The 13,662-nt window shown below is 22.9% G+C and overlaps 1 protein-coding gene across 1 annotated transcript in view; it reads left to right on the top strand.

Annotated features, from left to right (window-relative positions):
• The first annotated feature begins 3,592 nt into the window (after positions 1 to 3,592).
• Positions 3,593 to 13,662, top strand: part of LOC117178572 (tRNA-splicing ligase RtcB homolog) — a 60,215-nt gene continuing 50,145 nt past the window's right edge. The window contains exons 1-3 of the mRNA XM_033370000.1: positions 3,593 to 3,762; positions 3,954 to 4,053; positions 9,320 to 9,515. Of these exons, the coding sequence (XP_033225891.1) occupies positions 3,958 to 4,053; positions 9,320 to 9,515 (292 nt within the window). The 5' untranslated portion in view covers positions 3,593 to 3,762; positions 3,954 to 3,957. The remainder of the gene's footprint in view (positions 3,763 to 3,953; positions 4,054 to 9,319; positions 9,516 to 13,662) is intronic.

Raw genomic sequence — 13,662 nt, 5'->3', positions numbered from 1 at the left:
TTGAAACTTCGTCCTTTTAGGTAGAATATTATTCCGTTTGTTTATAAGATCATTTCATTAGTTGAAACTGTAACCAAAGCCCCAAAGCTGGCACAATCAAAAAGTTTCACTCAATTTTGTTGAAACTTCGATTTTGTTTAGTTGAAAATGAATTTTGTCGTTTTCACTTGCAAATTTTCCCTTTTTAGTTGAAAACTGAACTATGTACTTAAAGATTCATTGTTGTTAGTAGACAATTATTCTTTTTGTATAAAAATTCATCTATTTTAATTATAGTAGACAATTCTGTTTCTCCGAATTATTAAAAAAATATACAGTTTTGTCCCATGTAGTTCTAATGTTCTATGCAATTAATATTATGTTTTGGCCCTCGGTATCCAGACATATTGGATCATCCCCGCTCAACCTGAAATACGTAATTGAGTTGGTATTTTCGGTTTGGTGGGAGAAATTCAAAATGTCTGAACGCCGTGGGCCAATCGACAACACCAATTACATAGGACGAAAGTTTATTTTTTTAATTACTTCAAAAGAAATAACTTTTCAACAAAAAACTATTTAAATATTATTTTTTATTATTGAAAACCTGTTTAATTAAATAATAAAATCAATAATTTTTTGGTAGATATTTTATTATTTGATTGAATATCTTTGGAAAAATAATATTCAAATGCGCTTGTGAAAAATAATTTTTTCTACGTTTATTATAAAAATTAAATTTCGTCTCATGCAATTGGTATTATTGCTTGGCCTTGACATGCAGCAAAGATATTATATCTTTGCATGCAGACATATTGCCAGGTGACGTAACAATATGAAATACCTCATTTCCCAACCACCAGAGAGCGCGATCTATTCAAGTCCGAGTCCTGTGAAAAATTAAATTTTTATCAATGACAAATAGCATTTTCTTTGCAAATTATTAATAAAAGTCTAGAATTTATTTGTCAAACAAAGTAAAAGAATAAGCCATTCAGTTTCAAGAGAAAGAATATAATATTTAATTACTAGTCGCTTTTTCTTGCGTAGTTCTGGATTTTACAAACAAGCAGATTATATTTCTATTAGAAAGACAAATTTTCCATAAAATAAATAAATTTTCAACTAAATATTTCAAGTTCGAGCTAACAAGGTAAATTTTCTACTAAAAGAAAACGTATTTACAACAAAATTGTAAGATTTTCAAACCAAAAAAATTAATTTTCAACCGAAAATGGAATAATAAAAATTTCAGACAAGAAAATGGAATTTCCAACAACATAGTTCAATTTGCAATAAAAAAAGGGAATTTTCAAGTAAAAAATATAACTTTTCCGACCAAAAATGGAACAGTTAAAAAATAAAATTCAAGAAAATAATTTAACTTTTAACGAAAGAAATTAATTTTCAACTGAAAAAAGATAAATATTAAATAAACAGAACTAATATAATAGTTTAATATTTAGTTGCAAGAAAAAATAAATAAAATATAAATATTTTAAACAAAATTGGTAAATTTTCAATAATTTTTAAACAAGAAGAACAATATTCAACCAAAAAGGATGAATTTACAACAAAATACGCGAAATTTCAATCATATAGTTGAATTTTGAACTAAAAAATATAATTTGCTTACTAAGAATGAAATGTTTCAATTTTAATTTATGGTACAAAAAATAATTTGGAAGCCAAAAATATAGTTTTATAAAATAGTTGGATTTTCAAAAAAATTTATTTGAATTAAAATTTCAACGAAAAAAATGAATTTCTCAAATAAATAAATAAATTTTCAACGAAAAAAATGATTTTTCAAACAAAAAGAATAATTTGCTACACAAAAAAAAACGAATTTTCAAGCAACAAAATTTTTTTACTGATAATTTTTTCTATACTCAAGGTTTTCGATTTAAAACATTAATTATAACCAAAAAAGAATTAACAATTTTTCATCAAATTAGTTTAATTTTGAAACAAAGAAATGAATTTTTAACTGAAATAGATGATATTTCAACCACATAGTTCAATTTTTAGCTATAAAAGATGATTTTTCAATCTAATTTTTTATTTTTGAACTAAAAACGTTAATTTTAAAACAAAAAATCAAATAGTTACATTTTTGTTCATTTAATTTTCAAAAAACTATTTTTCACTTTTTGGTTGAATGATCAGCAACAAAAATTAATTTTTAACCAAAAAGATGAACTATCAGACAAGGAGAATAATTTTCTACTAAAAGGACGAACTTTCAAGTAAAAAAACCATTTTTTTTAACTGCAAATTTTAGTATATACTTATGTTTCCAGTTTTTTAAATTAATTTTTTGGGAAAAAGCAATATTTTAACAAAAAAGTTCAATTTTCAACTGAAGATATCATTTTTCAACAAAAATGATGAATTTAATGTTAAAACAATTAATTTTCAGCGAAAAGAGACGAATGTTCATAAAAATACATGAATTTGCAACTAAATGGTTGACTTTTCAACTAAAAAATATCAATTTTCGATTGAAAATTAAATAGTTAAATTTCATCTAATTCATTTTTTCGAATATAGGGAAATCTCTAAGTTTTCGAAAATTTCAAAATTCCTTAAATTCTCAAAAAGTCTTGAATATTCTGAACTCTTGAAGTTTCTGAATCTCCTGAATTCTTTGAATGTTTTCAAATCCCATAAATTCTTCGAATTTTCGAGATTCCGGAATTCTTTGATTATTTTGAATTTTCTGAATTCCTCGAATTCTCTACACTCCTTGAATTTATTCAATTTACTGAATTCCTGAAATTCTTCGAATTCCTGGGATATTCTAAATTCATAAAACTTTTTAAATTCCTTAAAATTCTTTGAAATCCATGAAATTCTCTGAAGTCGTGGAAATCCTTGAATTTCTTGAATGTTCTGAATTGCATAAATATTCGGAATTCTTGAAAATTTTGAATTCCTTGAATTCTCTGAAATCTTAGAATATTGCGAATTCTTTGAAGTTCTGAAATTCCTCGATTTCCTGAAACCCTTGTAATTCTCTCAAATCCATAAATATACTGAATTCTTCGAATATTCAAAAGCCCTGAATTCTCTGAATTGCTGAAAAAGTCTGAATTTCTTCGATATCCTTGAAATTTCAGATTTTCCTTAAATTAATAAAATTCGTTAAATTCCCAAATGCTCTGAAACCCTTGAAATTCTCTGAATTCCCTAAAACTCTAAATATAATGAAGTCCTTAAATATTCGAAAGCCTTGAATTATTTGAATTTCTAGAAATATTCTAAAATTATCTTGAATTTTCGTAAATTTCTGAATTCCCTAAATTGAGGAAATTCAGAATTTGTGAAATTCAGAATTACACAAAAAAAATGACCAGTAAATAAAATAGTAATTTTTATCTTTACAAATTGAATGAGCATATACTTTTAACTTGTTTCATGAATTAAATATAAACTTTTATGATTAACTTGTCTAAAAAAAAGCATTTTTCACTAATCTAATTTGAATTTTCGCGGGTCTTTGACTACAGCAGCTAGCTTTACTTAGTGGCTAGAACAGTAGATACGAGAGTGTAATAGAGTCGAATATCTGTACGCAAATAATATAATCATTGATTTAATGTAAACATGGCGTTGACAGACAAACGTTTATAAGTTTGCAGCCGGTTTTTTTTTTATACGAAATAGTAGTAAAAATAGCATAATTTTTTGTACTTTCATAATTTTCAGTAATTTCGTATTTACCTTTAGTGTGAGAAATAAGTGATTTGATAAATATTTGCAATAAAAATCACCCAGAAGGTGAGATTTTAAAATGATTACATTTTAACCTCAAGTGTTTCCAGCGTGTTTAACTTTTTTGTAATTTTGTATATGAAAGAGTAACACTTACTACACCTTTGAAATTTCACACTACTTTATGATGATTTTTTTTCATACATTACAAATAAATCTGTGATTAAATTTGGCTTCCAATTTCTTTCTGTCTGCAGAAAAATGGTGGTCCGACAATATAACGATGAGCTGAAGTACTTGGAGAAAATCAACGATCATTGTTGGAGAATTAAGAAGGGCTTCCAGCCAAACATGAAGGTATTTATTAGTTCCCTTTTTTATTGGAAAGGCTTTTGGATCAAAATTTATTACATTTAAATCAAAATTCTATTTTTTGATTGCAAATTTATCTTTTTTAGTTGAAAGTTCAAATTTTTGTTTTAAATTTTATTTATTTTGTTGAAAATGCGTCTTCTTTAGTAGAAATTTAGTCTTTTTGTTTGAACATTGCTCCTTTTTGGTTAAAAATGTATTTTTGTGGCTAAAGTATCAACTGTTAAATGCTTTTCAAAATAAGTTTTTTTTTCATCTTTTTCTTTGAAAATTCATCTTTTTGAATTTAAAATTAAATAATTTTTTTTTAAATTCATCTTTATTGGTAGAAGTTTAATCTTCTGGGTTGAAAATGTATCTTATTTATTTAAAAATGCAATTGTTTTTATGAAATATTTAAGTGAAGTTTAAGTTAAAAATTCTACTGTTTCGTGGAAAATTCATATTTTTAGCTAGAAAATTCAAAAATTTGGTAGAAAATTAAACTGTTTGGTTAACAAATTTATCTATTTGGTTTAAAAATCATAATTTTCGTAGATACTTCATCTATTTTACTTCGAAATTCATTCAATTTTTTGAAAATACGTGTATTTAATTCAAAATTCATCTTTTTTGGTAGAAAAGTTCTCAGTTTTATTGAAAATTCTTCTTTTTGGTTTTAAAATTCAACAATTTGATAGAAAATTAAACTGTTTGCTTGAAAAAACATATTTTTGCTGTGGAAATTATCATTTTTCTGTAGATAATTAATCTTTTTGGCTTTAAAAGTAAATAATTTTATTAGAAATTCATGTATTTTATACAAAATTAGTTTTTTTTGGTAGAATATTGATCTTCTTGGTCGAAAATTCATCTTTTTGGCTTAAAAATTTAAGAATTTGGTAGAAAATTGAACTGTTTGATTAAGAAATTCAACTTTTCGGGTACAAAATTATACTTTTGTTTTAAAAATTAAACTTTTATGTAGACAATTAATGTTTTTGGCTTTAAAATTAAATAATTTTATTAAAAAATAAATAATTTGATTGAAAATTCATGTATTTTATTGAAAATTCGTCTTTTTTTTGGTAGAATCTTCTTGGTCGAAAATTAATCTTTTTGTTTGAAAATTTAACCACTTTATTGAAAATTCATCTTATTGGTTTAAAAATTCAACAATTTGATAGAAAATCAAACTGTTTGCTTGAGAAAATATATTTTTGCTGTGGAAATTATCATTTTTCCGTAAATAATTAATCTTTTTGGCTTTAAAATTAAATAATTTTATTGGTTATTCATGTATTTTATTCAAAATTCGTCTTTTTTGGTAGAATATTGATCTTCTTGGTCGAAAATTCATCTTTTTGGTTGGGCATTTAACCAGTTTATTGAAAATTCATCTTTTTGGCTTAAAAATTTAAGAATTTGGTAGAAAATTGAATTGTTTGGTTAAAATATTCAACTTTTTGGTTGAAAAATCATACTTTTGTTTTAAAAATTAAACTTTTTGTAGACAATTAATCTTTTTGGCTTTAAAATTAAATAATTTTATTAAAAATTAAGTAATTTGATTAAAAATTAAATAATTTGATTGAAAATTCATGTATTTTATTCAAAATTCGTCTCTTTTGGTCGAATATTGATCTTGGTCGAAAATTCATCTTTTTGTTTGGAAAATTAACCACTTTATTGAAAATTCATCTTTTTGGCTTAAAAATTAAAAATTTGGTAGAAAATTAAACTGTTTGGTTAAAAAATTTAACTTTTTGGTTGAAAAATCATATTTTTGGTTTAAAAGTTCAACTTTTTTGTAGATAATTCACCTTTTCGGCTTTAAATTTAAATAGTTTTGTTGAAAATTTACCCTTTTTGCTTGAAATATATTTTTTGGTTAAAAATTCAACTTTTTTGTAGGTAATTCATTCTTTGGCTTTAAAATTAAATAATTTTGTAGAAAATTTTTGTATTTTTGGTTGAAAAATCTTGTTTTTGGCTGAAAAATTCAACTTTTTGGTTAAAAAATCATACTTTTGGTTTTGAAACTCAACTTTTTTGTAGATAATTCGCCTTTTTGTAGATATTTCATCTTTTGCGTAGAAATTAAATAATTTTCTTAAAAATTCATATATTTTTTTCAAAATTTGCCTTTTTTTTGGTAGAACGTTAATCTTCTTGGCCGAAAACTCATCTTTTTGTATTGAAAATGCAACAATTTGGTAGAAAATTAAACTTTTTGGTTGAAAAATCACATCTTTGGTTTGGAAATTGTCCTTTTTTAAAGGTAATTAATCTTTTTGGCTTGAAAATTTAATACTTTTCTTAAAAAATCATTTTTTTTGTTCAAAATTCGCGTTTTTTTAGAACGTTAATCTTCTTGGACGAAAACTCATCTTTTTGATAGAAAATTGAGCAAATTCATTGAAAATTCATCGTTTTGGCTTGAAAATTTCACAATTTAGTAGAAAACTAAAATGTTTGGTTGAAAATGTAAACTGTTTAGTCAAAAAAATCGTACTTTTGGTTTGAAAAATCAACTCTTTTGTAGATAATTCATCTATTCGACTTTATAATTAAATAATTTTGTTGAAAGTTCATGTATTTTATTGAAAATTCATCTTTTTGTGGAAAATTTAACAAATTTATTGAAAACTCATATTTTTGTATTGAAAATTTAACAATTTGGTAGAAAATTAAACTTTTTGGTTAAAAAATCATATTTTTGGTTCTAGAAATTAGCCTTTTTGTAGATCATTCATCTTTTTGGCTTTAAAATTCAATACTTTTCTTAAAAATGCATGCATTTTGTTAAAAATTCGCCATTTTTGGTAGAAAATTTAAAACTTTAATGAAAATTTATCTTTTTGGCTGAAAATTTCAACAATTTGTTAAAAATTAAACTGTTTGGTTAAAAAATTAAACTTTTTGGTTTGAAAATTCAACTTTTTTGTAGATAACTCATTTTTTGGCTTTAAAATTTGGTTGAAAATGCATCTTTCTTGGTAGAAATTTAATATTCTGGGTTGAAAATGTATCTTATTTATTTAAAAATACAATTTTCTGGTTGAAATATCAACTGTTATATGCTTCTTTGAGAATTTATCTTTTTTGTTGAAAAGTCGATTCGTAATTCTATTTTAAAATTCAACTATTAGCTTTTAACTGAAGTTAATGTTTAAAATTTTACTGCTTCGTAAAAAATTTATCTTTTTAACTTGAAAATTCAACAATTTTGTAGAAAATTAAACTGTTTGTCTGAAAATTGAAGTTTTTGGTTGAAAACTCATATTTTTCGTTTAAAAATTTAACTTTTTTTGTAGATACTTCATCTATTTGACTTTAACATTAAATAATTTGGTTGAAAATTCATGCATTTTATTAAGAATTCATATTTTTTGATAGAAAATGTATGAACTTTATTGAAAATTCATTTTTTTGGCTTGAAAATTCAAGAATTTGGTAAAAAATTCAACTTTTTGGTTAAAAAATCATATTTTTGGTTTGGAAATTGACCTTTTTTTTGTAGATAATTGATCCTTTTGGCTTAAAAATTAGATAATTTTTCTTGGAAAATTTGTTGTTTTTTCTGTAGAAAATTGATCTTTTTTTGTTTAAAAATTCATCTTTTTTACTTGAAAGTTAAACTTTTTGATTGAAAATTGTTGAATTTGGTTAAAAGGTCGTTTTTCGCGGTAGAAAATAAATTTTGGTTTATCGAATATTTTTTTAGTTGAAAATTTAACTTTTTGTTAAAAAATTCTTGAATTTTTTGACAATTCGTCTTTTTGGTAATAAATTAATTTTATTATTTAAAATTATATATTTTTTAGTGTAAATCCAACTTTTTGGTTAAAAATTCTTGAATGTTATTGAAAATTCGTCTTTTTGGTAATAAAAACATTTTTTTGTTGAAAAATTCATCTTTTATCGTGTAAAATCCAACTTTTGGTTTTTGAATTCTTGAATTTTATTGAAAATTTGTCTTTTTTGGTAGTAAATTAATGTATTTGTTTAAAAACATTTCTTTTTTAGTTTCAAAATTCAACTTTTTGGTTGAAAATTAATAATTTTGTTGAAAATTATTTTTAGTCTAAAATTCAACTTTTTTGTTAAAAATTCTTGAATTTCATTAGAAATTCGTCTTTATTTGTATTAAATTAATCTTTCATTTAAAAAATCATCTTTTTATTTGAAAATTTAACTTTTTGGTTCAGAATTCTTGAATTATTATAAAAATTTATATTTTTCTGTAGAAAATTATACTTTTTCTTTGGAAATGTGTCTTTTGGCAATGAATTAATCTTTTTGTTTGAAAATTCGTCTTTTTTAGTTGAAAGTTAAACTTTCTGATTGAAAATTGTTGAATTTGGTTAAAAGGTCGTTTTTTGCGGTAGAAAAGTAATCTTTGGTTTATAGAATCATATTTTTTAGTTGAAAATTTAACTTTTTGGTAAAAAATACTTAAATTTCTTTCACAATTCCTCTTTTTGGTAATAAATTAATTTTATTGTTTAAAATTTTATATTTTTTAGTGTAAATCCAACTTTTTGGTTAAAAATTCTTGAGTTTTATTGAAAATTCGTCTTTTTGGTAATAAGAACATCTTTTTGTTTAAAAAATCATCTTTGATAGTGTAAAATCCAACTTTTTGTTTTTAACTTCTTGAATTTTGTGGAAAATTAGTCTTTTTTGGTGGTAAATTAATGTATTTGTTTAAAAACATTTCTTTTTTAGTTTCAAAATTCAATTTTTTGGTTGAAAATTATTTTTAGTCTAAAATTCAACTATTTCGTTAAAAATTCTTGAATTTCATTAGAAATTCGTCTTTATTTGTATTAAATTTATATTTTGTTTAAAGAATCATCTTTTTTATTTGAAAATTTAACTTTTTGGTTCAGAATTCTTGAATTATTATAAAAATTCATATTTTTCTGTAGAAAATTATACTTTTTCTTTGAAAATGTGTCTTTTTTGGTAATAAATTAATCTTTTTGTTTGAAAATTTGTTGGTTTTTTTTTTATAGAAAATTGACCATTTTTTGTTTAAAAATTCATCTTTTTTAGTTGAAAGTTAAATTTTATGATTGAAAATTGTTGAATTTGATTAAAAGGTCGTTTTTTCGGTAGAAAATTAATCTTTGGTTTATCGAATCATATTTTTTAGTGGAAAATTTAACTTTTGGTAAAAAAATTATTGAATTTCTTTGAAAATTCGTCCTTTTGGTATAAATAATGTTCGCAAAAAATTAAGGATTTCTTTAATTATGATTTATAGGTGGAAGGTGTATTTTACGTCAACAAAACGTTAGAGAAGTTGATGCTCGATGAATTGCGGAATTCATGTAGACCAGGAGCTATTGGTGGATTTTTACCTGGTGTAAAGCAAATTGCAAATGTTGCTGCTTTGCCAGGTATCGTGGGAAGGTCCGTGGGACTTCCTGACGTTCATTCTGGATATGGATTTGCCATTGGTAAGTACTTCCAGGCCTCATAAACCTTTATACATATTTCTGAATTTTTTAAAAATTCTTTTAAAAAATTTTAGGGTATCCTTAAAGATTCCGAGAAATTTTTACTAGATTTCAATAGTTTGAAGAGATCTTTAAGATTTTAGGGTATTTTTAACTGTTCTAAGCAATTTATAATTTATTTGATTAATTTCATCAATTTGAAGGGATTTCAAAGGGTTTTGAAATATTTTAGGATAATGTAGTTTTCGAGGATTTCACGAAACTTTCTAATAATTTATTGGCTTTTAAAAGAATTTATTTTAAAAACTTAAAATATGTCTCAGGGTTTCAAAGATTTGAAGAAATAGAACATTATTTTTTGGAATTCACCTTGAAATCTTATTAATTTATCCTGAATTCTTCGGAAATCTTTTTTTTTTTTAATTCAATTAAACTCTTCTAATTTAATTTTCTTGAAAATTTAATTATTTCTTTCAAAGTTCAACTATTTTGTTGAAGAATATTTCAGACGAGAAGATAAATTGTCTACAAAATAATTTAATTTTCAACTCGAAAATATGAATTTTATACAGGAAAGCTGATTTTCAACAAAATAGTTTTTTTCCTCAACCCAAAAATAGATTAATTTTTAGCCATAGTCAATTTATAAACCGAAAAAAGATGAAATTTCTTGAAAGAAAGAAGCAAAAATTACGTTTCAAGCAAATTGTTGAATTTTCAAGCTAAGAAGAACTTTCTGCAAAAAAGTTTAATTTTCCAAAAAATGTTTATTTTCTAAAAAAATGTAATTAGGGTTCAAAATTAATTGCTTCAGTTAAAACGTTAAAGGTTTTGTTAAAAATTTAATTATTTTCGGGCTAAAAATTAAAATTTTTTGGGAAAAAATTATTCTTTTCGGTTTGAAGATTAAGAAATTTAGTCTTTTTTATAGAAAAGTCTGCCTTTGATGAAAATTCATTTATGTTTTTGAAAATTCGACTTTACAGCATTCTTGAACTGTTTTTTATTGAAAATAAAAATATTTTTTGTTTCAAATATCAGCCATTATATTTTTCTTCTAGAATTAATCTATTTTATAGTTTCAAATTCAATTGTTGAAAATTTATCATGTTACTTGAAAAATTATTTCTTTTCTGAAGAACTTAATTGTTTTGTTGAAAACTCTTTTTTTTCTTGGTTGGAAATTAATTGTTTTAACTATTCTATTTTTGGTTTAAAACTTAACTTTTTAAGTTGACAATTTAAAAAACTGGTTAAAATAAATGTATTAGGTTAAAAAATCAACAATTTTGGTAGAAAACTAACTTTTTTGTTTATAATTTATATTTTCAGGTAGAAAATTAAACTTTTTGTTGAAAGTTCATAATTTCAGTTGAAAATTAAACAATTTTGGTGAAATTAATGGTTTTTTTTCAAATCAAACTATTTTCGGATTGAAAATTAAACTGTTTTATAGGAGAATCTTTTTTTTGCTTAAAAATTTAAGAATTGTTTCAAAAAATGGTCTTACTTGAAAATTAAATTATTTTATTTAAAATTCGTCTTTTTGGTTAAAATCAAATGTTTTTCATTTATAATTATTTTTTTTTTTGAAAATTCAACAACTTGGTTGAAAGTTGAACTGCTTTTTTAAAAATAATTTGTTCTTTTTGTTGAAAATTTTAATATTCCATTTTTATTTGAATTTATTTTTTCGTTAATTGAAAATTAAACTATTTGTTTGGAAATTGGTCTGTTTTTTTAGCTCAACTACTTCATTAAAAGTTGAAATAATTCTTTAAAAAATTAATCTCTTTGTTTGAGAATATAACTATTGTGTTGAAAAGTGTTTTTTTTTTAAATATAAAAAATAAACTGTTTAACAAAAAATTTAACTATTCGATTTTTGGCTGAAAATTGATTTCTTTTAGTCAAGAATTAAATAATTCACAAGAATACTAGAATTAAATAGATTTCACAAATATTTCATGAAAATTTTCTAAGGAATTCAAAGGAATACTAAAATTTTTAAGATTCCAAAAAGGGTACAGTATACCAGATTTTAAAAAAATCAAAGATTTGAAACGATTTGACATTTGAAAGATTTCATAAAGATTTAAAAAGATTTCAAGAATTTCAAAGATTAGAAAAAGGAGGATTTCAAGAAATATTACCCGATTTTATAGAATTTTACAAACATTTATAATAAAATATTGGTTTTTGAAGAATTTATGTAAAAAACTAATATATTTCTTCGAGTTTCAAAGATTGAAAATTTAATTATTTTGGTAAAAGTTTAACTATTTTTGTTGAAAATGTAATAGTGAATATTTCAGCCGAAAAGACAAATTTTCTACTAAATAATTGCATTTTCAACGCTAAAATATCAATTTTAAACACAAAAGCTGATTTTCAACATAATAGTTCTATCATCAACCCAAAAATAGATTTATTTTTAACCTTTTTAAACACAAGTGATGCCATTTTAACAAAATTATTATATTTTCAATTAAATAATTTTATTTTTCACCAAATAATAAAAATTGTAACTAAAAAGATTAATTCTTAAACAGTTTTATTTTTAATGAAAACGGATGATATTTCTACTAAAATACATGAATTTTTCTACCCAAACCACGTTTTTTCAATCAAATTATTGGATTTTCAACATAAAAGTTCATTTTTAAACAAGTATCCGGGACTTTTCGGGAGCTTTTAATTTGAAATATTTTAGAAAACTTAAAAATATTCCAAGCAATTATTAATTAATTTAATTAATTCGAATGGATTTCAAAGCGTTTGAAATATTTTAGGATAATGAAATTTAAACAATTTCACAGGGTTTTATAATATTTCCGAGGATTTAAATAATTTAAAGGGATTTTTAACACCTTGAATTCTTAATTTATCCTGAATTCTTTTGTTTGTTTTTTAATTCAATTGAATTATTATAATTTAATTTTGTTGAAAATTTAATAGTGAATATTTCAGCGGAAAAGACTACAAAATAATTGCATTTTCAATCCCAAAATATAAATTTTAAACAGAAAAGATGATTTTTAAGAAAATAGTTTTATCCTCAACCTAAAAAGATGAAATTTCTAGAAATAAAGATAATATATTTCAAGCATATTATTGAATTTCCAAGCCAAGAGGACTAACTTTCTACAAAAAAAAAGTTTAATTTTCAACAATATTGAAATTTATATCCCAAAAAGACGAACTGGCAAACGCAAATGGTGGTTTTTTAAAAATTTGGTTAAATTTTCAATCAAATAATTTTATTTTTCCTCAATTAATAAAATTTGTAACTAAAAAGATTAATTCTCAATCAAACAGTTTCATTTTTAACGAAAACGCATGATATTTCTACTAAAAGACATTTTTTAACCAAAACCACGATTTTTCAATCAGATTATTGAATTTTCAACATAAAAGATAATTTTTTTTAATTTATAGGATTTCAGGAAATACTATAGAATGTAATGGGATTTTATAATTTTGTTGTGAATTTGTCAGAATTTATATTCGAGAAGTGAGGTATTTTGTAGGATTCCAAAGAATTTGAATTATTTTAGGGAATTTAAAAAGATTCCAAATAATTTTTTAATTAATTTCATTAATTTGAGGTGATTTCAAAGTGATTAAAATATTTTAGGATAAAAAATTTTCTTGAATTTCGGAAGATATGGAACGATTTTACAGGATCGATAAGGTTCTATTCTTTTTAAAAAAGATTTCACGGGATTTTATTAGGATTTCGAGGATTTTAATTATTATAATGGTTTTTTAAAGCTATCAAGGTATTTTAATACATTTTTTAAGAATTTAGGAAATATCACCCGATTTGATAGAAGTTCTCAAAAATTTATAACAATTTAGTATTTTTTAAAGAATTTATGTAAAAAAAGCTAATATATTTCTTAGAGTTTCAAAGATTTGAAGAGATTTAAAATTATTTTTTGGAATTCACCCTTAATTCTTATTAATTGATCCTGAATTCTTTGAATTATTCGCAATTCTTTTGTTTTGTTTTTTAATGCAATTGAATTTTTTAAATTTAATTTGTGTTGTATGCCAATGACAGATTGAGAACCTCAAGGATCCAGCAATCTGTCCACACGATCTCACTCGGAATTTTCCGAGAGGCAATTCCGAGTGAAGGTCT

The sequence above is a fragment of the Belonocnema kinseyi genome, chromosome 8, assembly GCF_010883055.1.
Source record: "Belonocnema kinseyi isolate 2016_QV_RU_SX_M_011 chromosome 8, B_treatae_v1, whole genome shotgun sequence".
Taxonomy (NCBI): domain Eukaryota; kingdom Metazoa; phylum Arthropoda; class Insecta; order Hymenoptera; family Cynipidae; genus Belonocnema; species Belonocnema kinseyi.
This window is presented reverse-complemented; position numbering and strand designations above follow the sequence as displayed.